At 58.5% G+C, this 25,158-nt stretch overlaps 1 protein-coding gene across 1 annotated transcript; it reads right to left on the bottom strand.

Annotated features, from left to right (window-relative positions):
* On the bottom strand, positions 1–25,158 carry DRC7 (dynein regulatory complex subunit 7). The gene is made up of 18 exons (XM_017342250.3): positions 25,043–25,158; positions 21,542–21,754; positions 20,998–21,172; positions 20,024–20,149; positions 19,276–19,470; positions 17,997–18,155; positions 16,993–17,211; positions 8,954–9,082; positions 6,992–7,064; positions 6,077–6,205; positions 5,802–5,930; positions 4,814–5,034; positions 4,262–4,477; positions 3,329–3,439; positions 3,132–3,242; positions 1,285–1,479; positions 379–518; positions 1–271 (listed from the first exon to the last, which is right to left on the bottom strand). The coding sequence occupies exons 2-18, from the start codon at positions 21,745–21,747 to the stop codon at positions 178–180; spliced, it is 2,628 nt and encodes an 875-aa protein (XP_017197739.1). The 5' UTR covers positions 21,748–21,754; positions 25,043–25,158; the 3' UTR covers positions 1–177.

Below are 25,158 nucleotides of genomic sequence, written 5' to 3'. Positions count from 1 at the left end.
GTGGGAGCAGCCAGGCCGTGGAGGATGGGGGGGTGGGTGGGCTGTGTAGATAGACGGCCATTAGCTGGTGTCGGAGCTTGGGCTGGGCTGTGGGCGGGGCTGGGCTGTGGGCGGGGCTGGGCTGTGGGCGGAGTTCCCTCCCTCTGCGCTTCAGCTGAGTCCTCGGGGGAGGGGGCATCAGGTGAACACTTTGAGGAACTCCACCAGGCGGGGGTCCTTGTAGAGCTTCTCCTCCAGAGCCAGGTACTTCAACGGGGCCAGCTCCTTGTGTCTGCAGTCGGAGAAGAGGGGTGAGGCATCACAGCACTGGGGGCCCAGCCCCCCGGCCGGCGCTCCCCAGGCCCCCCCCCCCGGCTCCCCAGCCCCTCAGCCCCTCACCGGCTGAGCCGCTGCTCCAGGATGCGGATGCGGAACATGGCCTGAGAGCAGTAACTCAGGTACAAGTCTTCATCCTCGGGCGTCAGGGTCACCTGGTTCTCCTGGTACCACTGCTGCTTCTTCTGCAGCTCCTGGGTCTCCTGTGGGCACAGGCAGGCGGGGAGAGCGCTGATGACTCCGGCCCTCGCCCGGGTTGCAGGATGCAATCCCACTGGTCACCAGATGGCCCCATGGGGGTTCATCCCCCTGTCCCTTCCCATGCAGGCCAGGAAGGCGGGGCAGGGGCCGCGGGCTGTCTCGGTGGGAGTTTCTGGGTCGTATGAGGAATATTATGTCTGTGAGGTAGGAGCAAGGGTTGGGACTGAGACGGCCACATGCCTCAGGACAGGTGACTGAGATTTTCAGGGCCTCCAATTTCTGGTTTGCAAAACAAGTGTCATGGTACCCCCCACCCCCACCCCCCCACTTCTCTCTGCGACAATTAAGTGTTATAATCACAGCAGCAACTCGGTCTGCGCCTGACCAACAGAAATGGGTCAAGAACTAGGAGTCGCTGCAATGCCATTCACCCAGCACCTCCCCCCAGCCATCGCTCCGCCTCTCCCGTCCCCGGCCCACCCATCTCTTCATCCATCTGATGGCGGGAGGCCAGCCTGCCTGCTTCTTCCCACCCATCCTTCCTTCCCTCCAATCATCTTTCTCTCCCTCTATCCCTTCTTCCTTGCTTGCACCTGTCTGTCCGTCCGCCCAAAAGACAAGAGGGAGAACAATCCAGTAGTTTGGACTCCCTGGCACTGACATACTCAGCAGCCCATCTCAAGTCCAGGAGGTGTGGACAAGCAGCCCGGGGCCTTGCCCCGGAGGCCCGCCCCCGACCCCCGCGGGCGTGGGGGCCCCCAGCTGCACCTTCTCGAAGCGGGCCTGGATGAGGTTGGCCTTGTCGATGAGCCGCTGCTTGAAGTCGCTCAGGCACTCGTCCTTGAGGCGCACGGCCTGCCAGCGCGTCAGCTTCTCTCCTGGGGGCAGCTGGGCCAGGAACGGGGCCAGGTAGTCGAGCTGGGCCTCCATCTGCCGCAGGTGCTCCTCGTGCATCACGCGCTCCTGCGGGGGCGGGGCGGGGGTTAGCGGGATCAGCAGGCCCTCCAGAGCTCGGGGCAGCTGTGCATGAGCCGTGTGACGGCACAGGGCCAGGCAGCACCAAGATGGGCCAAGGAGGGGCAGGTGCGTGTGGCTCTTGCGCCCGTGTTCACTGGTAACAGCCAACTCTTGTTTCTTTCTTTCTTTCTTTCTTTCTTTCTTTCTTTCTTTCTTTCTTTCTTTCTTTCTTTCTTTCTTTCTTTCTTTCTTTCTTTCTTTCTTTCTTTTCCTTTTCTTTCTTTTCTCTCTTTTCTCTCTCCCTTTCTCTCTCTTTCTTTCTTTCTTTCTTTCTTTCTTTTCCTTTTCTCTCTTTTCTCTCTTTTCTCTCTTTTCTCTCTCTCTTTCTTTCTTTTTTTTTTTTTTTTTGAGATTTACTTATTATTTGAAAGAGATACAGAGAGAGAAGGAAAGAGAGAGAGAGAGGATAAGAATCTTCCATCTGCTGGTTTACTCCCCAAATGGCTGCAATGGCTGGGGCTGGGCCAGGCCAAAGCCAGGAGCCTGCAACTCCATCCAGGTCTCCCAGTGAGCACTCGGATCATCCTCCACTGCTCTCCCAGGTGCATTAGCAGGGAGCTGGGTCAGAAGTGGAGCAAGCGGGACTTGAACCAGTGCTCTGATATGCGATCCCGCTGGCTTTGCAGGTGTTGGTTTAACCCTCAGCTCCACAACGCGGTCCCTCAGACGGGATCTTGTCTGTAACCACACAGCCTGGGACCTGGCAATCCATAGCAGATGCTTACTGGGTAAGCACCAATTGGAATCCACGATGCTAAACTGGAAGCTGCTGGTAACTTCTCATTTCTCCTTCTCTTTGAGGATTCTCATTGGCTGATGGGGGCTGGTAAAGCTGGAGAGGCGGGGCTCTGCCGTCTCCTGGGACCTGATGCCCTGGACTGCTGCTAACCCCAAACTATTTCTGGAAACCTCCACTCAGTTGGTGAAAGGGACTCCGAAGCTGGCCCAGAAAACCAAGCTGGCCCTTACAACCCGAGGGTATAACTGAGCACCACGCGCTGGGGCCACGGGCCCAGGCTGCAGCCTGGTGGGAGCCCGGGCTGGAGTCGAGCCACACAATCTTAATTCTTCATGCCAGCTTGGCTACTGCCCCTGCGGGTGGGGAGAGACCTGGCCTGAATCCCGGGGCTCTTTGGGATGAATTAGAAATGGCCAACTCGGGGGCGTTTGGTGAAGTGGTGAAGTCACCCACTCAGAGTGCCCGAGTTCCAGTCCTGGTTCCTCATCCAGTTTCCTGCTAACGAACACTCCGGGAGGCAATGGTGAGGATTCCAGTGCTTGGGTCTCTGCCACCCATGTGGGAGACCCAGATGGAGGTCCAGCCCAGCTGTTGCAGGAATTCGGGAGTGAACCAGCAGATGGAAGATCTCTCTGCCTTTCAAATAGAATTCTTTTAAAAATTAAGAGAGAGAGAGAGATAGAGAGAGAGAGAAAGATAGAGAGGGAGAAAGATAGAGAGAGAGCGCAAGCGAGCTCAGCAGCCAGGATGACCACACCGTATCAATAACTTCATTCTCTCTCAAAGAATTTCCTGGCAGAACCCAGGAACCTCTGGGGCGGGGCTTGAGGCGGGGCTTGGGGCAGGGCGTGGGACTCGCCATGGCCTCGCGGTACTCCTTGCTCTTCTCATTGCGCTTGGTGTCATAGATGGAGACGGTGAGCGTGTGCGCCTCCTCCTCTTCCTCTCGAAGCTTCAGGATCTCCAGCACCTGCATCGGGAGGTCGAAGGGCACAGAGAAGACGCCCCCGCCACCACCCGTCGCCACCCACCTGCCCGCTGTCCGTGGGCGCTCACCTCCATCTCCGACTCCCAGGCCTGGTGTCTGGACAGCTTTTCCTCGTTCTTGAGCTGCATCATGGTCTCGTACTGGTACAGAAGCTTCTTGGTGTGCTCCATGGGCTCCACCTGCGGGACAACCACCGCCGTGACAGACGGGCTGCCAGGGTCATCGTGGCGAGGCCACGTGTGTTCCAACCCACCTCTGCCACTTGCCAGCTGTGTGACCGCAAGCAAGTCACCTGCCCTCTCTGGGCCTCGGATGCCTCACCTACTTGGGTGCACATAATAAGAGAAGAGGCGCTGAAGACAGAGGGGCTGGGGGAGGTGTCGGGAGAGCGAGGACTTGGCTTGGAAGGTGAACTCCAGCATCAGGCCTGGGATCTGGGGTCTGCTGAGACAGGGGCCTGGGGGCCGACCAGGAGGAGTGGTCTTGGCCTGCTGGGTGCCCTTTTCTGGTGGGAAAGGGAAAATTTTCAGAGGAGCTTCAAAGGTGTGTCCAGATGGGAACTTTTTTAAAAAAAAAGATTTATTTAAAGGCAGAGCAACAGAGAGGGAGGGGCAGAGAGAGAGAGAGAGAAAGAGAAAGAGATCTTCCATCCACTGGTTCACTCCCCAACCGGCCATAACGGCCAGGGCTGGGCCAGGCTGAAGCCAGGAGCCAGGAGCTCCACCTGGGGTCTCCCATGTGGATGGCAGGGGTCCAAGCACTTGGGCCATCCTCCATTGCTTTCCCAGGAAGCTGGATCAGAAGCAGAGCAGCCGCGACTTAAGGCCCTGGGCCACGGGTGGGAGCTTTGGATTTTCCCAAGGGGGAAGGAGGAGTTTCCTGGCTAGGATTCACGGGCGTCCCTCCCAGTTCTCCCAAGTTGCATGGACAGGAACGCGGTGGGAGTGGGGCGCTGACCCCCCTGGCCCTCGACCGCTGCCGCCCCACGGTCGCGGGCCTACCTCGAAGCTGACACACATGTCGGGCGTCATGATGACCTTGTTGCCCTTACTGTCGACCTCGGTGCGCCGCAGGAACTCGCGCCGGGACGCGGTGATGTAGTCGTCGCGGCAGTGGAAGCGCAGCTGGATGCGCTCCTCGCTGATCAGAAACACGCGCTCCGCCACGTCCTCGTCCGCGGGCTTCGCGGGGTTGCGGGAGAACCGCTCCGTGATTTTCTGCAGGGCCAGAGCATGGGCGAGTGCAAGTGAGGCGGAGGAGACTTCTCCCTGTGCTCTAGGGACTCCAGGGTCTGGGGCCAAGCAAGGCGAAACACACCCCCTCCCCGCCATGGTTTCTCATGGCCAAGCAGCTCCAGCCCTGTGTGGTGCTGGGCCCCGTCTCCAGCCCCCTTGACAAGACTCAGCTTGCTTACTGCTTGGCCCAGTGAGGGAAGGTGGAGTCTGGCCCCAGACAGCCCCAGGGTCGTGCACGCAGTGAATGCTTGGTGCACAGCGTGCTGTAAGTGTCTCCGCCCCAGGCCCAGTCTGCCAGAGCACGTGGCGAGCTCTCACCACCATGGGCCGGGGGTTCGACTCCGAGCTGTCCCCATCCGACTTCTTGGTCCTGGATCCAAAATTGATGTGGCGGTAGGAGAGGAAGTCTGCACGCCCCTGATAGTGCTCTGTCATCGTCTTGGGGGTCTCCTCCCGCTTTATCAGGCCATCCACGCGGGCTGTCTCGTAGAACTCCATGACGCGGTCCATCTCAGGCAGCATGGACTTGTAGGAGTGTACTGGGGTGGGGGTGGCGGCCGGGTAAGTAACCAGAGCGCAGGCCCAGAGAGAGACAGCTCTGCCCGAGCAACCGATGCCCTCTCGCTGGCCGCCTAGGTTGTGTCCCACACCCCCCGGAAGGACATGTGCGTGAAGCCACTTTTGCTCTTTCTTGTTACCAGGAGCAGACTCGCAGCCGTGGAATGACCTGGTAAAAGGCGGACACTGCTTGGGCTTGCTATCAGTGGCTTCTGCCCGGCTGTGCTCCAGAAAAGCTATGCCATTCACTGCCTACCCATGGCGAGGGGCAGCTGTGTGCTGCCTCCCACGCCTGTCTGCACCCAGTAGGACCGTTTTTAAAGCCATCTTTCCAACATGAAGGGTTGCAAGATGGCCCCTTATTGGTCCCATTTCCTCTTTTTTTTTTTTTTAAATATACACTGGGCCTAAGCTTTGCTATAAATTCTTGCTTGAGGTTATTGGGTCTCTCCCAAGACGCCTCCTCCCCTCCCTGCTTCCCGCCCTCACCGGCGCTCTCCGCCCGCTGCCTGGCCCTTCGAGGGGAGGCTGCTTGCTGCAGCACCCTCTGCCAGTCCAAAGTGCCCTCTCGGTGGGATCCTGCTCAGTCTCGAGCCCTGGATGGCTGCGGCCCTGGCTCCAACCTCCCTGGGGAGCACTAGCTGCTTCCCCTGACTGCCCATGCATCAGGGGTGCCGAGCAAGGCAGCGGCCACCCCAGAACCTTGTCGGTGCCCAGGTGCCCGTCTCCCTGCCCCGGGGCCGTGTACCGCGCAGGGCCTGGGGGTGGCCCGGCTGGAAGTAGTCGGTGTGCAGGCCTGTGGTCTTGTTGATGTGCCTCAGCTCCAGCGTGTCCTCCCGGTTCTGGTACCACTCCTTGATCTCCACAACCTCTGTACCTGTGGGGCCGGCAGACGCCTGCTGCAGCCAGGCTGGCTCCCCTGCCGCTACCCACTGTGCCGGCAGTGGCCACACGCACGGCGAGCCGGCAGAAGGGCATGCCCAAGGCCACCCAGCAGAGCCCCGCAGCCAGAGCGAGCCTTACACTCCAGGTCCTGGTAGGTGGTGAGGCGGCTCACCAGGCCGTTGCTGTTGAGGTATGGGGCCCACTTCTCCAGCTTGGCCCTCTTGTACTGGATCACCTTCTTCCCGTTGGGGCAGCGGGTCTCGAACGCTGTGTGCACAGACAGAGCTGGAGTCGCCTGGTCGCCCAGCCCTGTACCTCCTGGTGCACTGTCTGCAGAGCCCCTCCAGGCCTCAAGCCCACCCCTGGGAGGCACAGAACAGCGTGGGGGACTGCCCCACCCCTGGAGCAACTCAGGTCAGGCAGAAGCACAGACCCACCCGAGGCGGCATCCAAGCCTGACTAGAGGGGACAGCACTGCAGCCAGGCCACGTTCTCGCTCACTGCCAGGCCCACGCCTGTGCGGGTCTCTCTGCCAGAAACGCCTGCCCTTGCTGGGATGACCCCTATTCCTGGAATGGAAGCCCATTCTGCCCGCCCATCTCCTAATACCTCCCCCAGGACTGGACTGGGTAACTCCCCATCCCCCCACCCCACCCTGTGTTCCCATGACAACCACTCCAGCACTTTGCATCCTGCTGGAGCAGCCTGTGCCCTCCTGGTGGGCTGCAGGTGGGACCTCGGCAGCCAGTAGACCCCAATGTGGGCGAGATGGGCCCCGCCCTGCTGCCCGCTCTGCCTGCCTGTCTGGTTCTGACACCCTCTGTGCCCTCTGTGCGTTGCCCCCGCCTCTGCTGTGCAGAAGGTGTGAAGGAGGGGGAGGGGATGTCCCCCCCCCCGCAGCAAACAGCACACGTTACGTGAACCCTCCTGTGTGCCAGTGCCGGGACCGCATGGCTGAGTGTGTGTGGTGGAAAGGAGCGGCCTGCCCTCGGCTATGGAGCTCCCCGGAGGCCTGGGCACCGGCTCTGGAGAGGACGGGAGGACCACAGAGACCTTCTGGGGAGATCTCGATCTGTTCCACCCATGAGGGCGGCATGTCGAAGCTCTTGTCCTCGTCCTCCTTGCCCTGCGGGGAGAAGGGGTGGGCAGGGCGGGTCAGTGCCTTGTTGGGGAGATCGTGGTCAAAGCTGGTGGCTCAGCCCCGCAGGGGAGCCAGCCCGGACGTGGAAGGCAGTCAGGAGCTCTCGCCAGGGCACCCACCACCCCCTGCACCTGCACCCCGTGTGCCCAGTGCTTCGTTAGAGAAAAACTTCTGGAGTCTGATGGACCCAAGAACCGGCCTCTAACATCAGTGAACCACTCCAAGCCTCAGTTTCCCTAACTGTAAACTGGCCCTCCTGGGAGGCCAGCGTGCTACAGAGAGGGCGTGGGACAAGCCTGGCTGACGTAATGATGATTTCCTTTCCTCTCTGCACCTGTTTCTCCATCTGCACAACTGGCCTGGCCTGGACAAACAGTCCTTAAAACAGGTGGCTATGGAGCAGATGCCGTCTCGGTAACTTCCTCCACAAACATCGCTCAGACCCGACTTCCAGTCATGATTGTGAGTCCCGAGTGGTCAGCAGGGAGCACCGTGAGAAACCTGGGACATCAGGTGGGAGGTGGCTGGAGGCCCTGGTTTGTCCTGGGGTCCGTGCTGAGTCCTGACTCTTAGGGACGCCCCCTTATCAACCTCTGTGATGGGGTGGGGGCAGGCTGCGGGGCTGGAACTGTGTGCGGGTGCTGGGGATGCCGCTGGCAGGGACAGGGTCTCTGGGCATGGACTGGGCCAAGCCTCAAGGCCAGCAGGGGGCGCCAGTGTCCTGGGATAGATGGCGATGAATAGGGGAGGTCCCTGTGCTTAGCACAGATGCGGAGCCAGCATTCCACATGGTTCCCCAGGCAAGTGTACAGCTGGTGGTCACCAAGCTAGAACAGGAGGTAGAATGGAGACGCCACGGGAGCCCAGACCTGGAGCCAGGTTCAAGTCTCAGCTACTGGCTGTGGCACCTTGGGTAAGTTTAACCCCTGATGTATGAGTCTTCCCATCTGTGAAATGGGGTGAAAAGAATCACGGGTAATAACTAGACCCTGCCTCGCTGGGTGGCTAGGGGATTTAAACGGGCTAATTCAGATTGGGCACCTGCACCAGAGCCTGGTACTCAGGGAGAGCCCTGTGCGCGCGGCCTGGGCTCAGTCCGGGACCTCGGGATGGGAACGATGTCTTTAAAGAGGCACTGAAGCTAAAGTGGTTGTGGAGCAGCCCTAACCCAGCTTGACTGCTGTCCTTATAAGCAGCGGGGGTTGGGACGGGGACTCAGAGGGGAGGCTGGGTGAGGGCCCAGGGAGAAGGCGGGCTCGGGCCCTGGTCCTACCAACACCTTGACCTCTGGCTTGCAGAACGGTGAGATCATGACTGTCTGCTGTTGAACCACTCCACTGGTGGGATGTCCTGAGAGCAGGCCTAGACCTGTCATTGCCGCCGTGAGCTCGACCAGGAGCCCCTCCCCCATTTTACATACTGGAAACAACCCTGAGGCTGCCCAAGACCTCAGAGCTGTAACTAAGGCCTGTGACCACCACCCACAGGCCCTCACGCGGACCTGCCAGGAAGGCCCCTGCTGACCCGGGGAAGGTTCTGGTCAACGACCTTTGGAAGACCTCCTAGGACAGACAGGAAAGGCGTGGCAATGGGTGGGCACCGAGGAACGGCCGGCCCTGGGGCTTGTGCAGAGGGCTTTTATGTCTCCATTCCCAAAGGAGCAGGGCCACCCCTGAATGGGTGGGAGGTCCCGGGCTGGTCACTGGGCCTGTGTAGGCCTCAGTTTGTCTATCTGCTTAGAGGAGCCTATAACCGGCCTACTGGTCTACCTCTGCATAGACGCACCTGCTAGTAAGGTGGCCATCAGGCTGCTGGGAGTGGGACAGGGGCAAGGCCTCCCATGCGCTCCCCACCTGTGGGCCACGGGGACTTACCAGGTTTTCCACGTCATCATCATCGTTCACTCCGGAGTCATCATCCTCGGTCAAGGACAGGTGGGGCTTGTCGGTGCCCAAGACCATGTATTCCCACCTCACAGGGTCTCCCAGGTCAAAGACCAGGTCCTGAAAGGGTGGGGGAGTTCTGAGTGCGCCCCTCAGCCGCTCACACCCCCACTCGCTCCGTGGGGAGGCAGGGCCGTGGGCCTGGGCTCAGGGAGGCAGACCGTCAGCATCCTCCTCCTCTCAGCGGGGAGGGGGCAGGAACCCCCTCCCATAACCAGTCCCCGGTGAAGAAGACCCCAACTGCTCCCTGGGAGAGCCCAGGGAACTCTCCGGCTGGGCCAGGCCTGCACACGCGCTCACCCAGCCCCAGCTCGTGCAGGAAGCAGGGAGCCCCAGAGGGGGCACATATGGAAGCTGGCCAGGTGGGGATCTCTCCTCCCTGGCATGGCTCGGGTATCCTCCACCTTCCCCTCACCCAGCCCACCTGAGGCCAGGGCCACAGGAGCCTCAGCAGTTCCCAGCTGCCCCCAGGGCAGGCCCCTCCCCCTCCACACCAAATTGTGCTGCCAGGGAGATCCAAGGTAAAGGACAACTGCCCACCGGGGTGTACCCTAATCCTGCTCTCGGAGGGGGAGGGGTGGGGGATGGGGGCGAGACCCCTCACAGCTGAAACAGGGCTTGGGGCGGCTGAAGCTTAGTGGAGAGGATCCTGGTCATTCAGATGTCTGCATTGCTTTCAGTGGTCACTTTTATGTAGCGACTAGTGGTGAGACATTGTCCTTTGCTCCTTTCACTTAAAACTCTATCTCTGTGGCAGAAGCATAAGCGGGGCAGGTGCTGGTGCAGAGAGTAGGATGTCGCTTGGGATGTTTGCATTTTTTATTTTATTTGAAAGAGAGGTAGAGACAGAGACAGAGAGGTCTTCCATCTGCTGGTTCAGTCCCCAGAGGGCTGCAATGGCTGGAGCTGTGCCAATCCAAAGCCAGGAGCTTCCTCCAGGTCTCCCATGTGGGTGCAGGGGCCCAAGGACTTGGGCCATCTTCTACTGCTTTCCCAGGCTACAGCCGAGAGCTGAATCTAAAGAGGAGCAGCCAGGACTAGAACCAGCGCCCACATGGGATGCTGGCACTGCAGGCAGCGGCTTTAACCCACTATGCCATAGTCCCAGCCCCAGATGCTTGTATCTTATCACAGCCACTGAGCTTGAGACCTGGCTCTGCTTCAGATGCCAGCGTCCTGATAATGTGCACCCTGGGAGGCAGCAGGTGATGGCTCACGTACAAGGGTCTCTGCTACCCACACGGGAGACCTGGATGGAGTCCCCAGCCCCCGCCGCCTGGGCATCTGGGGAGTGAACCAGCAGAGGGAAGATCATGGTCTCCTGTTTCCCTGCCTTTTAAGTAAATAAAAGTCCTTAACATAAAGCAGAACCGACTGGACGGGCTGCAGCCTATGGCCCAGGGTGTGTCCACACCGGGCAGTCTCTATGGATACCTCACCAGCCTCCCCTCCCCCTAAAGCTACTTCCAGTGGCTTTGAAGGAAGAAAGGAGCCATTCCGAGGCTCAGGTGGCACGAAGGGTGCCAGCCAGCGTCCTGATGCCGTCCTCCATGCCCTCACTTGCTGACGCGGTCCTGCCCTTCCGATCTCACTCCCGCCTTCGTCCCGCAGCATCCGGCATCCGGGACCCCTGTCACTCATCTCCTTTGCCAGGCACTGGCGTGGAAGGAGGCCACGGTCTCCTGGGACACGGGACCCTAGCAGTCACAAGCCTGGGCTCTGGGCAGGGCACTCTTGGCTCTGCCCTGACCCTGTTGCGTGGAAGCAGTCATTTCACTTCCTCAGGCCTCAGTTTGCTCACCTGTAAAATGGCTCACATCCAGTGGAGAGCCAGCAACTCTCCGACACCCCTGCTGAGTGTTCTTTCCCACACCCTGTGAGGTCGCTGAGGGACGAGAGCACCTAGGCTCCAGGCACAAGGAGGGGCCAGGGGCGTAGGGGGTGCCTTTCTTTGCTGAAGGCAGAAGTTCATCTTTCTCCCAACTTCATACTTCTACACGGACTGCACCAGAGCAGTCCCGTGTCTGCTCCCGCCGTCTCCCACAGGGGGCGCCCCAGGCCCTTGCACAGGGGAATGCAGTCCCAGAGCAGAAGGGGCTTCTCCATGGCGTCCCAGCCACTGTGATGGGGGCCAGGTGCCTGGTGAGCCAGACCCCCGGGGTCTTGCCCATGGCAAGGCGCCTCCAATCTGAGGAGGAGGAGAAATCAAGCCAGCTGGACTTGAACTTGGACAGGCAGGTGCCATGTCCCCACGCTCCTCATTTTCCCGGGTCCTCTGTTTCTGGCCAGGCCGGTTTCCCAGAGATCCTGGCCTTTTGGCTCTCTATTGCACACTTCCCAGATGTCCAGGGCTGAGCCAGGCCGAAGCCAAGAACCTAGAATGCCATCTTGGTCTCCCACATGGGTGGCAGGGGCCCAAGCACTTGGGCCATGCTCTGCTCCCTTCCCAAGCACATTGCAGGGAGTTGGCTCAGAAGTGAGGCAGTGGATTAAAAGGACAATAACACACACATGCAAAAATAAATCTAGGGTGGCTATATTAATATCAGAAAAAATAGATATCAGCACAGAAATATTATTAGAGCTAAAGATGGTCATTTCAGAATGATTAAACGATCATGACGGTGGCCAGTGCTGTGGCGTAGTGGGCTAAGCCTCCGTCTGTGGCACTGGCATCTCATATGGGCGCAGGTGTGTGTCCTGGCTGTTTTTCTTCTGATCCAGCTCTCTGCTGTGGCCTGGGAAAGCAGTGGACAATCACCCAGGTGCTTGGACCCCTGCATCTACGTGGGAGACCAGACAGAAGCTCCTGGCCATCTCTGGCCATTGTGGCCATCTGGGGAGTAAACCAGTGGATGGAAGGCCTCTCTCTCTGTCTCTCCCTCTCTAACTCTCTCTCAGATAAATAAAAAAAATTAACACGATCATATAAACAATTCATCAAGAGGACATAATCATCTTAAAAATTTCTCAATCTAGGACGGTGTCATGGCTCACTAGGCTAATCCTCCGCCTGCGGCACCAGCACACCGGGTTCCAGTCCCGGTTGGGGCACCAGATTCTGTCCCAGTTGCTCCTCTTCCAGTCCAGCTCTCTGCAGTGGCCTGGGAGGGCAGTGGAGGATGGCCCAAGTGCTTGGGCCCTGCACCCGCATGGGAGACCAGGAGGCAGCACCTGGTTCCTGGCTTCGGATCAGCGTAGCGTGCAGGCCGTAGCAGCCATTTGGGGGGTGAACCAACAGAAGAAGACCTTTCTCTGTCTCTCTCTCTCTAACTCTGCCTGTCAAAAAAATTTTCTCAATCTAACTTCAAAACACATGCAGCAAACACTGCTAGAATGGAAAGAACAGGGGAATTCCTAGTTCAATTTCTCAATAATGTTGTCAACAGCTGAAAGAGAAGTTGATAGAAAAGCAACAAAGCTTGAATGAGACTATCAATTGCTGTGTACCCTAAATGACATTTATAGAACGTGGCCTCAACAGGACACACATTCCAGTTGAGTGCAGAAAGCTCACCAAAAGAGACCATGTTCTGGACACCAAGCAAATCCTAACAGAAACCACAAAATTCTGTTCTCTAATCAGTGCAGAACTAAATTAGAAACCAACAATAGCAAGATCTCTGGAAATTTTCTAACTATCTGACAACAAAGTAACCCATGGATCAAAGGAGAAATTAAAAGGGAAATTAGCAAGCACTTTGAATAGAAAGAAAAGGAAAGCCCAATATACCGTGTTGTGGGAGCGGCCCCTGCAGCAGGCCTCTGGGAGGAAATCAAGGCTTCCATCACGTAGAAAATCGCCGCTCCCAGAGCAGCCTCCTGCTAACACATCCTGCGAGGCAGCAGACGGTGCGCGAGTGCTTGGGCCCCAGCTGCCCACGTGGGAGACCCAGGCGGAATCCTGCCTTCCCGGCTTGGGCCTGTCAAGGGCATTTGGAGGGTAAACCAGTAGATGGAAGGTCTCTCTCTGTTGCTATGCTTTCAACTAGATGAAAAAAATTAACATTTAAAAGAAGAACTAGGGGCCGGCACTGTGGTGCAGCAGGTAAAGGCCCCGCCTGCAATGCCTGCATCTCATATTGGCATTGGTTCAAGTCCCAGCTGCTCCACTTCCCATCCAGCTCCCTGCTAATGTGCCTGGGAAAGCAGTGGAAGATGGCCCAAGGACTTGGGCCTCTTCACCCATGTGGCAGACCTGGAAGAAGCTCCTGGCTCCTGGCTTCAGACTGAACCAGCTCCAGCCCCTGCAGCTGTTTGGGTAGTGAACCAGTGGATGAAAGATCTCTCTCTCCCTCTCTGTCTCTCTGTCTCTCTCCCTCTGTAAACTCTGCCCTTCAAATAAACAAACTTTTAAAAAAGAACTAGAAAATTAAGAAGGAATGAAATTCAAAACAAGCATAAAGTTTAAAATAAAGATCAGAGTGGAAACCCATGATTTATTTAGAAAATAAAGACCAGAACTGATTTGCTGCCAGGAACAATACGATTGTCGACACAGAAGTCACCGATGCGGAGGATGACAGAGGTGGTGTCTACAGACTCTAAGGTGTTAACAGGAAAATAAGGATCCAGTGTAGACAATTCCATGGCAATAAACTTGAAAACTGCAATGGAGACGGTTTTAAAGACAGAAACTACCAACTCTCAAGACGACAAAGCCTGAATATCTATTGAAGAAATTGAATCTACAGCTTATAAACCTGTGCACCAAAGAAAATCCCAGGCCCAGATGGCTTCGCTTATGAATTCTAGCAAACATTTAAGGAAGAAATAATATCAAACACAGCCGGCGCCGCGGCTCACTAGGCTAATCCTCCGCCTAACGGCGCCGGCACACCGGGTTCTAGTCCCGGTCGGGGCGCCGGATTCTGTCCCGGTTGCCCCTCTTCCAGGCCAGCCCTCTGCTGTGGCTAGGGAGTGCAGTGGAGGATGGCCCAGGTGCTTGGGCCCTGCACCCCATGGGAGACCAGGAAAAGCACCTGGCTCCTGGCTCCTGCCATCGGATCAGCGCGGTGCGCCGGCCGCAGCGCGCCGGCCGCGGCGGCCATTGGAGGGTGAACCAACGGCAAAGGAAGACCTTTCTCTCAGTCTCTCTCTCTCACTGTCCACTCTGCCTGTCAAAAAGTAAAAAAAAAAAAAAAAAAAAAAAAAAAGAAATAATATCAAACACATCCAGAAAAGAATGAAAAAGCAAAAAGCCATCATTCAGCTGTGTGCTTGCCCATGTAGGCAGTCCTGAAGTCTTTGATTTGTAGAATTCGTGAGAAGGCTGAAGCTTTGCTTGACATGAGGATGGTTTTCAAAAGTCATTTGCATTTTTTAAGTTATAGGTTTACAGTTTGTTTATTTTTATTAAGGCAGAGCAGCAGAGAGAAAGAGGGACAGAAACAGATGCCCCAAATGCCCACAGCAGCCAGGGCTGGGCCAGGCTGATGCTAGGAGCCAGAACCCCATCCAGGTCTCCCATGCTGGTGGCAGGGACCCAAGCAGTTGAGCCATAGCCTGCTGCCTCCCAGGGTGCTCGTTAGCAGGGAGCTGGGTTGGATGAAGAGGCAGGACCCGGCTCCCGGCACGGATATGAGACCAGTGTGTCTCAGGCTTAGTCTGCTGTGCCACAACACCTGCCCCTCAATTGTATCTTAAAACCAAACCACAGGGGCTGGCACCATTGCTTAGTGGGCTAAGCCTCTGCCTGTGGCACCAGCATTCCATATGGTCACTGGTTCTAGTCCTAGCTGCTCCACTTCCCACTTAGCTCTCTGGTGTGGCCTGGGAAAGCAGTGGAAAATGGCCCAAGTGCTTGGGCCCCTGCACCCATGTGAGAGACCCTGAAGAAGCTCCTGGCTTTGGAGCAAACTAGTGGATGGAAAACCTCTCTCTCTCTCTCTCAAATAAGTAAATATTAAAAAATAATTAAGGGCCCAGCGCCTTGGCTCACTTGGCTAATCCTCCACCTGTGGCACCAGCATCCCATATGGGCACTGGGTTCTGTCCCGGTTGCTCCTCTTCCAGTCCAGCTCTCTGCTGTGGCCCAGGAGGGCAGAGGAGGATGACCCAAGTGCTTGGGCCCCTGCACCCGCATGGGAGACCAGGAGGAAGCTCCTGGCTCCTGGCTTCGGATTGGCACAGCGCCGGCCGTAGCGACCATTTGGGGGGTGAACCAACAGAAGGAAGACCTTTCTCTCTCTGTCTGTAACTCTGTCAAATAAATAAATAATCTTTAAAAAAAATTAAACCATACTGCAATACTGTTACCTAAATAAAAAGGACAGAAAGTATCCAGGATTGGCAAGGATGCTGCGGAGCGCGGGAACTGTCATGCACTGCTGGGGAGAGTGCCCACTGACGCGGCAACTTTGGGAAAGGGACAGCATCTACGGGAAGTGAACTTCCTGCCTATCCTGGAACCCACTTCCACTCCGAAGCATTTACGCGGCAGAAATGAGCGTGGGCGTTCAAGGAAATGCGTGCACAAAAATGTTCACACAGCACCGTACGGAGCAGTCCGGGCCGGAAACAGTCTCGGTGGGCAGCTGCAGTTTGGAAAAATGAGTTCTGAGGGCTCCAGATGACGGGAAATGACGAAGCAGTGAAAACGCAGCACAGCTACGCGCACAGCAGGACCCCGATCAGGAGCGAAAGGAGCCAGGCGTGAGTGCGTACACTGTGTGATTACAAACAGGAAAGTAACAGATGCGATTAGAAGTCAGGCTGGGCCGGGCCGGCCCCGTGGCACAGGAGGTTAATCCTCCGCCTGTGGAGCCGGCATCCCGTATGGGCGCCGGTTCTAGTCCCGGCTGCCCCTCTTCCAATCCAGTTCTCTGCTATGGCCTGGGATAGCAGTAGCAGATGGCCCAAACGCTTGGGCCCCTGTACCCGTGTGGGAGACCCAGAAGAGGCTCCTGGCTCCTGGCTTCAGATTGGCGCAGCTCTGGCCATTGCGCCATTTGGGGAGTGAACCAGCGGGTGGAAGACCTTTCTCTCTGTCTCTCCCTCTCACTGTCTGTAACTCTACCTCTCAAATAAATAAATAAAATCTTTAAAAAAAAAAAGTAACCATTTTTATAAAAAAAAAACTCAGGCTGGGGGTTAACTTTGGGGAGGAGGAGAGGTCAGTGACCAGGTGGGCCCCTGAGGGGCTGGTCCCGGCTGACAGGTGACTCGGGGTGTGCTAATTCAACACCCTGTGCACGTGCCTGCACACTCTCGCATGGGTATGCACGTATGTGTATCTGTGCCATTTACATAAGTAAAAAATATAAGGGAGCTTCAAAAAGTTCATGGAAATGTGAATTAGACGTCTATGGAGTGGGCTTTTGGTGCAGTTAACCATACGTGTGCCACATCAGAGCACATGGTTCAAGTCCCAGCTACTCTGCTGCCGATCCAGCTTCCCGTGACGTGCTCTGGGGGAGGCGGCAGCTGATGGCTCAGGAACTCAGGCCCCTGCCACCCGCCTGGGAGACCCAGAAGGAGTTCCTGGCTCCTGGCTCAGCTGGGGATGGAAGATCTGTCTCTCTGCCTCTCAAATTAAATATTTACCCTAAAAGATGTCTGTTTGACTGCAAAGATGTTTTTTGAAATCCGTATCTAATTTTCTTCACAATACGCATTTTTTGTGAATTTTTTGAAGACACGGGGTTGGCGGTAACGGAAGGCAAAGGGGCTTTCTGGGGGTGTGGGCGATGCGCGCCTCCAAGAAGTGGCTGCAGGCACCTGGGCACTGCCAGCACCTACCGATGTACCGAGCTTGCGCCCAGGCTGAGGGCACCTCGCGCGTGTGTGACACTTCAGTGTCGATCAAACTAAGAATCCACGTTTTCAGAGGACACAGAAACCAAAAGAGAGGCAACAGTCGCGGCAGGACGGTGGCTCACGGGCAAGGGCCTGCACCACGGGGACTTGGCTACGGGGAAGATGCCGCACTCCCGAGTCCTGGCCATGCCCGCCCCGGACCCGCCAGGCACCTTGCAGTAGTTCCAGCAGTCCTGCATGTTGATCCAGTAGTTCTTGTGGTTCCAGAGGCTCTCGATGCCCAGGAAGTGCTCGTCCTGGGTGCTGTAGCTGCGCCCCGTGAAAGGATCGATGAAGAAGGTCTCAGGCACCTCGCGCTTCCCCGAGAGCACCAGCACCCAGGAGTGCACGCGCAGGCCGTGCAGGGGGTCAGGCTTCGCCTTCTCTGCCTCCTGCACAGGTGGGCAACCCCCGATCAGACGGGCGGTAAGAGCGGCGTAGGGGGGCCCAGAGACCTCCCCGGGGCTGGTGGCCAGCAGGGGAGCTGAGCTCTGCTCAGACCCCACCCTTGGCTTCTGGTCCTCCGTGAACCTGTCCATCAGATGGGAGGGTGGGGCTGGACCTGGGGTTTGCAAACTGGACTCTGGGGGGGCTCCAGGTATCTAAGGCTTACTAGCTTTAAAAGCCATAGAGCTGGGTGAGAGTTCACCCCGACAAAGGCAACTCTTTCCTTTGGTAAAGCCACAGAAAGGAAGTACATGGCTTCCTGTCTCATCCCCCTGGGAGCTCTGTGCTGTGTCAAGTTCCTCGTGGTAGCTCCAGGGCCTGGCCCACAGGAGCAGCTCAGGGAATGCATCGTGGAAGAAGAAGATAGGGAGAGGAGGGAGGACATTGGAAGGAGGGATGAGGGACGGATGGAAGCATGGATGGCAAGATGGATGGGAGGGAGGGCGGTGGGAGAGGGGTGGGAGGGAGGGCGGGGCGTGGTGGGAGAGGGGGTGTGGGTGAGAGAGGGCATGATGGCAGGAGAGGGGTGGGGAGGCGGGTGAGCAGGTGTGCACCCAGTGAGCATGGAGCAAGGAGAACCTCGTGGACTCTGTCCCTTGGAGCTGGCTGACCACCCATGGGAGAGTCCCACGGGCTTGGCAGAGGCGAGGGGCAGTTGTAGATGGGCCTCTGCCTGCCTCCTCTCCCGGCAGTCCCTCAGCCACAGCTGGGTCCCAGGGCGTGGACCCACCATGACGCGCTCCTGCTCCTCCCTCCGCAGTTTCTCCTCCTCGGCCTTCTTCTCCTCCTGCCTCTTGATCTCCTGCTCCTGCTCAAACCTGCTGGTCAGGTCCCTGGGGGGCTTGATGGTGTATTTCTTAGGCGGTGGCTTTTCCTCCTTTTTGATCCTCTGTCACCCAGCAAGGCAAGAAGAGCCAGCTCCGAGAGACGCCCCCAGCCAGCCCTGCCTCCCAGCTGCTCCACTTCCAAGCCAGCTCCCTGCTAACGCACCTGGGACCACAACTAAAGACGGCCTGAGCGCTTGGGCCCCTGCACCCATGTAGGGGACCCGGATGGAGCTCCAGGCTCCTGGTTTCAGCCTGGCCCAGGCTTGGCACTGGCGGCCATTTGGGGAGTGAACCAGCAGATGGAAGATCTCTGTGTGTCCCCTGCTCTATGTAACTCTTCCAAATAAGCAAGTCTTAAAAAAAAAAAAAAAAAAAAAAAGACAACTTCAGCTGGGCTGAGAGTGCCGAAGCCGAAGGCCAGGATGGAACTACTGTCTCTTGGTCTTCTCTTGAGCCGCAGGACCTGGGCGAGCGAGGCTCTTCCGGCACCTCCGCCCGCTCCTCACCCGCCCTCCGTCACAGCCCCCGCGCTGGGACCCTCAGGTGCTCACTCAGGGGGAACACAGGCGCACCTGCATCTTGCTGGATGCCTCAGGCCCCTGAGTCCCTGCCCCCGAGCTGCGGACCCCCGAAGGGGCTTGGCCCGGCTGAGAGTCCTGGGACTAAGCAGTGGTGAAAGGTATCACCACCGTATGAGCGGTTTCCCATCTAGACGGATGCTTTCGTGAGTCTGACCACTAAGAGTCATTTCAGAGTGCCTCGTGTGTTCATGGCAGCCCCTGGCCCATGTAAAAGCAGGTGTGCGAACACAGACCACACCACCCCCCACTGGCAGGGTTCTTTCTTTTGCTATTAACATGGGGGCGGGGATTGAGAATCAAGTCTGCACATTTGTCTGCCACTTCCTTTCATGAAGAGGGCTGGGGCGTTTGGAGTCTGATGCATCAGGTACAGCTGGAATAGTTTGACTTACACCAGAAGTCCCGTGGCGTTTGTGAAATCCACCCAGGGCAGGCAGCACAGTGGCTGGCGCTGGGTTGGACCCAGCGGGGAACGACAGTGAGGTGGGAGGTGGGGGCTGTGTGTGTTCACACATGTGCACAGGGGAGTTACCAGGGCGGTTGAAGGGCTGCCTGGGGAGAGGGCAAAGCCAGGGCAGGGGCACCAGGAGCCTGGCTGTACCTCTCGGGGCTTGATGGTGAGCGGGCACACCTCCCGCGTGAGGTCCATCTGGCACAGGTCCTGCGAACTGTAGCCGTTGACGCAGTAGGCGTCGTAGCCGGAGCCGAGGAGCAGGGAGCAGAGCAGCGTGCTGAAGTCGAAGCAGTTCCCCTGCTGTCGCTTCAGGACCGTGGTGGAGGAGTGCAGGTGCGAGGGCTGCGCACGGCAGGCAGCGTCAGCACCTACCGCTCCGCCCCGCCAGCAAGCCCACCTGTCAGACTGGGGCCGAGGCTGGAGTGCCCGCTGGCCCCTGGCGGGGTTCTAACCCTTGTGGGGCTCGGGACCCCGCCAAACACAAAGTGGGCACCACCTAGCCAGTGCGATCCCCAGGTGCCTGCAATTTTAAGGGGCCCACAGACTTCCCCCGGAGGCGGGAATTCCAGCTTGTAGAAGCCTCTGGCCTTGGCCACCTGATGGGGGACTTGGCTTCCCGTGTTCCCCTCTCCTATCCGGCATCCTCCCCTTGCCTGTCATTATCGACACCCCACTCTTCCACTGGCAGAGAGAAGGCGCCCCAAAGTGGGGCGGAGGCCACAGGAGGCTGCTTCTCCCCCCCTCCCAAGTCAGGCCAGGGGGCCAGGCTTGCTGTGCGCCCCCAGGCAAGGCACTGCCTCTCCCCAGGGGGGTCTCTGAGGGGCTGTGGCCTGAGCCCGCCCTGGCTTCCCAGCAGCCCCCGGGGCCCCAGGACGCCTCTGTGAGCGGGACTCACCGGCTTGAGCGGGTCTGGCAGGGGCACCATGGTGAGGAAGTCAGAGACAAACTGGGCGCAGCCGTCCCAGTTGTAGAGTTCGGAGTAGGGCAAGAGCGTGGGCCGGATGGTTGTGCTCACAAACTTCTGCAAGGGAAGCCTTGGGCAGCCTGGAGCTGCGGGTCCTGGGGCCCCCAGGGCCTTCCTCAAATCCCGGGGAGCCCTGGCGGGGCAGAGCAGCCCCCTTCCCGGAAGTGTATGGTGGAGCAGAGGCAGTGGCTGGGAGACCCCACCCCCTCACGAGCTTATTCTGGATCCGGGTAGGAGGGGCCTTGGGAGCTCCCTCCCCCTAGCACCCCCCCACCTCGGCACCAAGGGGGGAGGCTCAGTGCCCCAGTGAGTCAGAGTCAGAGTCGGGGTCCAGCCTCCTGCCCCCTAGGCCCCTCACAGGTGTGGTCTTTCCAGAGGTTCCTGGCCAGGGGCAGCTGAGGGCCAGTGCAGGCTCCAGCCCCAAGGCCAACCCTTCCCGGGAGTGGCAGAAAAACAGACCAAAGCCCCAGGACAGGCCCCTGGGCTTCTTCCTCACACCTGTGGTCCAAAGCACGGTCCCTGAGTCCCTCTGGGACTTGGTTTCCCCATCTGTAGCTGGAATGGTGTGGGATTCACGCAAAGGTAGCAAAACGCAGGTGCGCAGGCCCCATGGACCATTGTATTCAGAGCACATGGTGATTTTTGACACCTGTGCTGGCTGCGCGCACTCACAGACCAGTGCTTCCCTTGCAAATCCCGATCCCTTCTCCTCCTGACCTCCTAACCCAGGCCTGGTTCTACCCCCACCCCGCAGCAATCCACGGCTGCCTCTCCAGGTGGGGCATGGGGGCTCATTCCCTCGCAGCCCACCAGGGCTGTTTGTGTGCTCCGGCCTAGAGGCTCTTGGGCCCACAGCCTTGCAGAACCCGCCCCGGCCCCCTGCACCCTGCCTGTCCCGGCCTTACGGGCACTTCACACTCGTTGAGCGGGTGCAGGAAGAGAGGCACGCGGTCCGGGCACAGGTGGCTGTACTGGCGGGAGAAGTTGTCTGCCACCTGCAGCAGGTGCTCCTCTCTGGGCGTGTTGGTTTTGTAGGAAAGGGGCAGCTTGGAGAGGTCAAGGGTGTCCTTGGTCGAGAGCCTGTGCTACAACAGGCACAGCGTTAGTCCCAGGGAGGCTTTGCCTGGCCCCTGGGGAGCCTCAATCCACCAGAGCCGCCACTGACTCCACCCCTCCCTCATTCAGCCTCAGTGGCTATCAGCATCCACACCTGCACTTTTAAAGAGCTAAAGGGACTGAGGCACAGAGAGGGTGAGTGAGTCACCCAAGATCACACAGCCAGGCAGAGGGAGAGTGGCCACTCAGACCAGGCCGTCTGAAAGCGGAGCCCTCCCTCTGTGTCCTGATCCCAGCCCGGTGCCACCACCCTGCCTGGCTCTTCCTGTGCCCAGTCCTGGTCCACTCTCACCGGGGTTGCAGGGCCCAGAGCCTCCATCCCAACACACTCACGGGAGCTTTGCCGGGCTGGGGAGCGGGGTCTCGGCCAGCTTCCTCTCCAGGTCTCTGAGCGTCTCCGGCGTCATGGTGGTCTCCTTGCGTGCCTCCACCGGCCTCATCATGGCCTTATCCATCCTGTCCGCCCGTTCTGCCCGCTCGGCCGCCTCCTCCCGCTCGGCCGCCTCCTCCTCCTCCACCTTCTCCTTCAGGACCTCCATTCTGGCACTGGGGGAGGGGTGACCCTCAGATCAATCACCGACAGCCGCCAAGCCCCACTGTGCATCCCTGGGACCCCCGGAAATGGTTTCAAGTGGCCTCCAGCACACATACCGGAAGTGATTCCCTCTTTTTTTTTTTTTTTTTTTTTTGACAGGCAGAGTGGACAGTGAGAGAGAGACAGAGAGAAAGGTCTTCCTTTGCTGTTGGTTCACCCTCCAATGGCCGCCGCGGCCGGCGCACCGCGCTGATCCGATGGCAGGAGCCAGTACTTATCCTGGTCTCCCATGCGGTGCAGGGCCCAAGCACTTGGGCCATCCTCCACTGCACTCCCTGGCCACAGCAGAGAGCTGGCCTGGAAGAGGGGCAACTGGGACAGAATCCGGTGTCCCGACCGGGACTAGAACCCGGTGTGCTGGCGCTGCGGCTCACTAGGCTAATCCTCCGCCTTGCGGTGCCGGCACACCGGGTTCTAGTCCTCCGCCGCAAGGCGGAGGATTAGCCTAGTGAGCCACGGCGCCGGCCAGTGATTCCCTCTTAAACTTCCTTTCGGTCAAGGACAAAGTCCTGTGTGGCGCTAGCACCTCTGTAAGCCCACCACCCGCGCTGCGCCTCAGTCTCCGTCTGTGGCCAAGGACACCGTGGCATAGCCAAGCGCCCCCTTCCTGTAAAGGCAGCACCCGAGAGGCACCTGCTGCAGGTGCCTGCTCTCCCCCAGCACAGCCACGTGTTCTACTTGCACAACTCCCTTTAGACAGGCAGGGGCAGTAGCGAGCCAGCATCCTCCTTGGGCCCAGGTTCAAGTCCTGGCTGCTCCATTTTCCTTCCAGTTCCCTGCTAAGGCACCTGGGAAAGCAGTGAAGATGGCCCAAGTGCTTGGGTCGCTGCCAGCCACGTGCAGACCCGGATGAAGCTCCTGATTTCTTGGGGGAGTGAACCAGAGGATGGAAGACCTGTGTCTCTCCTTCTCTCTAACTCTGCCTTTCAAATAAATAAATAAATCTTAAAAAAGAGAAAAACGGGTGCACATCAACTCCTTCCGGGTCTCCCACATGGGTGCAGGGGCCCAAAGACTTAGACCATCCTCTGCTGCTTTCCCAGGTGCAACAGCAGGGAGCTGGATCAGAAGTGGAGCAGCCGGGACTTGAACTGGCACCCATACGGGATGCTGGCGCTGCAGGCGGCGGCTTTAACCCACTGCACCACTACACTGGCCCCTCGCATCTCTTTTGATGGTTATCTTTTCTTTACAGTAATGATGCTAATACTGTATGGATTGCTACCCTTTCATAGGGTCTCCTATTTAGAGGTCTTGATTCAATCCAAAAAGTGACTTGGTTTACAAAAAGCATTCACAACAGTCAAGCGACACAGAATGTGACCAAAAAACCCATGAAGGTTCCAGGTGAGTGACGTCTCATCTCAGCAAACTGCGGCCTGAGGCACAGAGACCAGAGAGACCAAGGCACGTGGATGAGGGGCAGGTGATGGGGTCAGCTCCTGGCCACGCCCTGTGTGGCCAGCAGACAGAGGACAGGCCTGGTTCTGTGACCCATGCTGGCCACAGAGCAGGGCCTGGCTGAGTGGACCCTGTTGTCCTCCCCAGAGATCCAGGCCCTGCCCCACAGCAGAGCCCCACATTGGGGAGGGCAGAACTGTGCCCTCAAATGTTCAGCTTCCAGAGCCTCCTGCAGCTACAGGTGGCGTGCTGGCCTGAGAGGGGACCGAGTTCTGGCCAGTGAGACGTGAGCACAAATTCCCGGGCGGCTGATTAGAGGGCCGAGCCCAGGAGGCCCAGCTGTAACTTTTGTCCTTTCTCCTCCTGCTGCCTGGAAGGGGACCTCCAGCTGGGGTGGGGTGGCCACGGCGTGACTGTGAGGTGACCACACGTGCCTACTAAGGATGGCAGGTGGAGACACGGGGACGGAGGTCCCAGGGGATGCCACAGAGGCCCAAGTGCCAGCTCTAGACTCGTGTGGGTGCAGAGCTCAGCCTCCCCTTGCGTCCCTGCTCCTGGCTGCCCAGCGCCACCCCAGCAGACCCACCGGTCCCCGGTTCCGGCCTTTCCATCACCCCATCTCAAATGTCTACTTCCTCCACAGCCAACAGAGCAAGAGCCCAGCGAGGAGGAAACCCGACCCAACTCCCAGGCTGTGGTGTGGAGCAGGGAGGGAAGGGCAGGTGTCTCCGTTTCTCATCACCCTGCAGAATCGAGCCAGCCCCGAGCATGCAAAGGGGACCAGGAGGTAAATGCTGGCCCGCCCTCCCCGGGGAGACAAATCGCTGGCCAGCAGCCAGGGTTGGGAGAAATCCTGGCTCTGCTCCCTGCTCCTGCTGTGCCCTTGCGCCATGCCCTGCCCCTTCCTGGGCCTCAGTTTCCCCTCCTGCCAGAGGAAGGGAAGACCAGGTGCTTTTGCCCCGTTCTGAAATTCTGTGTTCTAGGACTTGGGATGTGCTGAACGCTCCTGGTGCTGGAAGCCAGTCGGTCAAGGTCACAGCAGAGGCCCCAAGTCCAGGAAGCCCATCCACGAGGCCCGTCTGGGACCCCGGTTCCTGGGGGACAAACCTCCAGCCAAACAGCATGGCTGGGCATCAGATCCATTTCAGCACAAAGAGCATGAGCCCCGGAGGCACTCACAGTTTAGTTAACAGCTACTATGTGCAGACCCCGTGCTAGGGCTGCACAGGGCTATTCTCACGGATCCTCCAACAACTCTGCAGTGCAGACCCTCTTACAATGCCCACTTTGCAGACGACAAGATTGAGGTCTAGAGACCTTCAGGGCAGCACATACAGTAGTAGCTAGTAAGTGGCAGATTTGGGATTCAAACCCATCTCTTCCTGGCTGTGTAAGCCGTGCGTTTCAGAGCCTAATGAGTTAGGAACGTCCAGGAAAGGACGGTGGGAGGCAGGGACGTGGTGAGGAAGGAAAGGAGCAGGTCCAGGTGTCAGAGGGCGCCAGGGGTTACCGTGGAGCCGGCACTGGGTGGCCCTGAACCCAAGGGCAAGGGACCCCTGGAAGAGGGGGGAGGTGGGCAGCTGGGGCCAGAGCTGCAACACCTTATTCTCCCCACAGCTGCTAGGGAGGGCCATCCTGCCTCAAAGCTCCCTGGACCCTGCCCCATCCACAGTCTCTTCCCTGCAACCCCCTCCTCCCCTCTACACACACTCACGAAAACCTCCCCCCAAGATCAGGGCTAAAGACCCCCCAGGAAGAGGCATCCCCCTCATCCCACGACCGTCCCCCTCCCTCTGCCAAGCCAGTCCAGCAGCCCCAGACCCCTGCTCCCTCCTCACCCCTCCGAGGACAGCCTGTGCTAGCTGTTAGCTGTCTCCATGGTAACAGCGTTCCCAAGCTCTGGGCTGGTCCCCGGAGAGGAGGCTCCTGGGAAATGTAGTCTTTGAGTTGTCCC

The sequence above is a fragment of the Oryctolagus cuniculus genome, chromosome 18 (assembly GCF_964237555.1).
Source record: "Oryctolagus cuniculus chromosome 18, mOryCun1.1, whole genome shotgun sequence".
Taxonomy (NCBI): domain Eukaryota; kingdom Metazoa; phylum Chordata; class Mammalia; order Lagomorpha; family Leporidae; genus Oryctolagus; species Oryctolagus cuniculus.
Note: the sequence above shows the minus strand (reverse complement) of the source record. Positions and strands in the feature narration are given on the sequence as shown.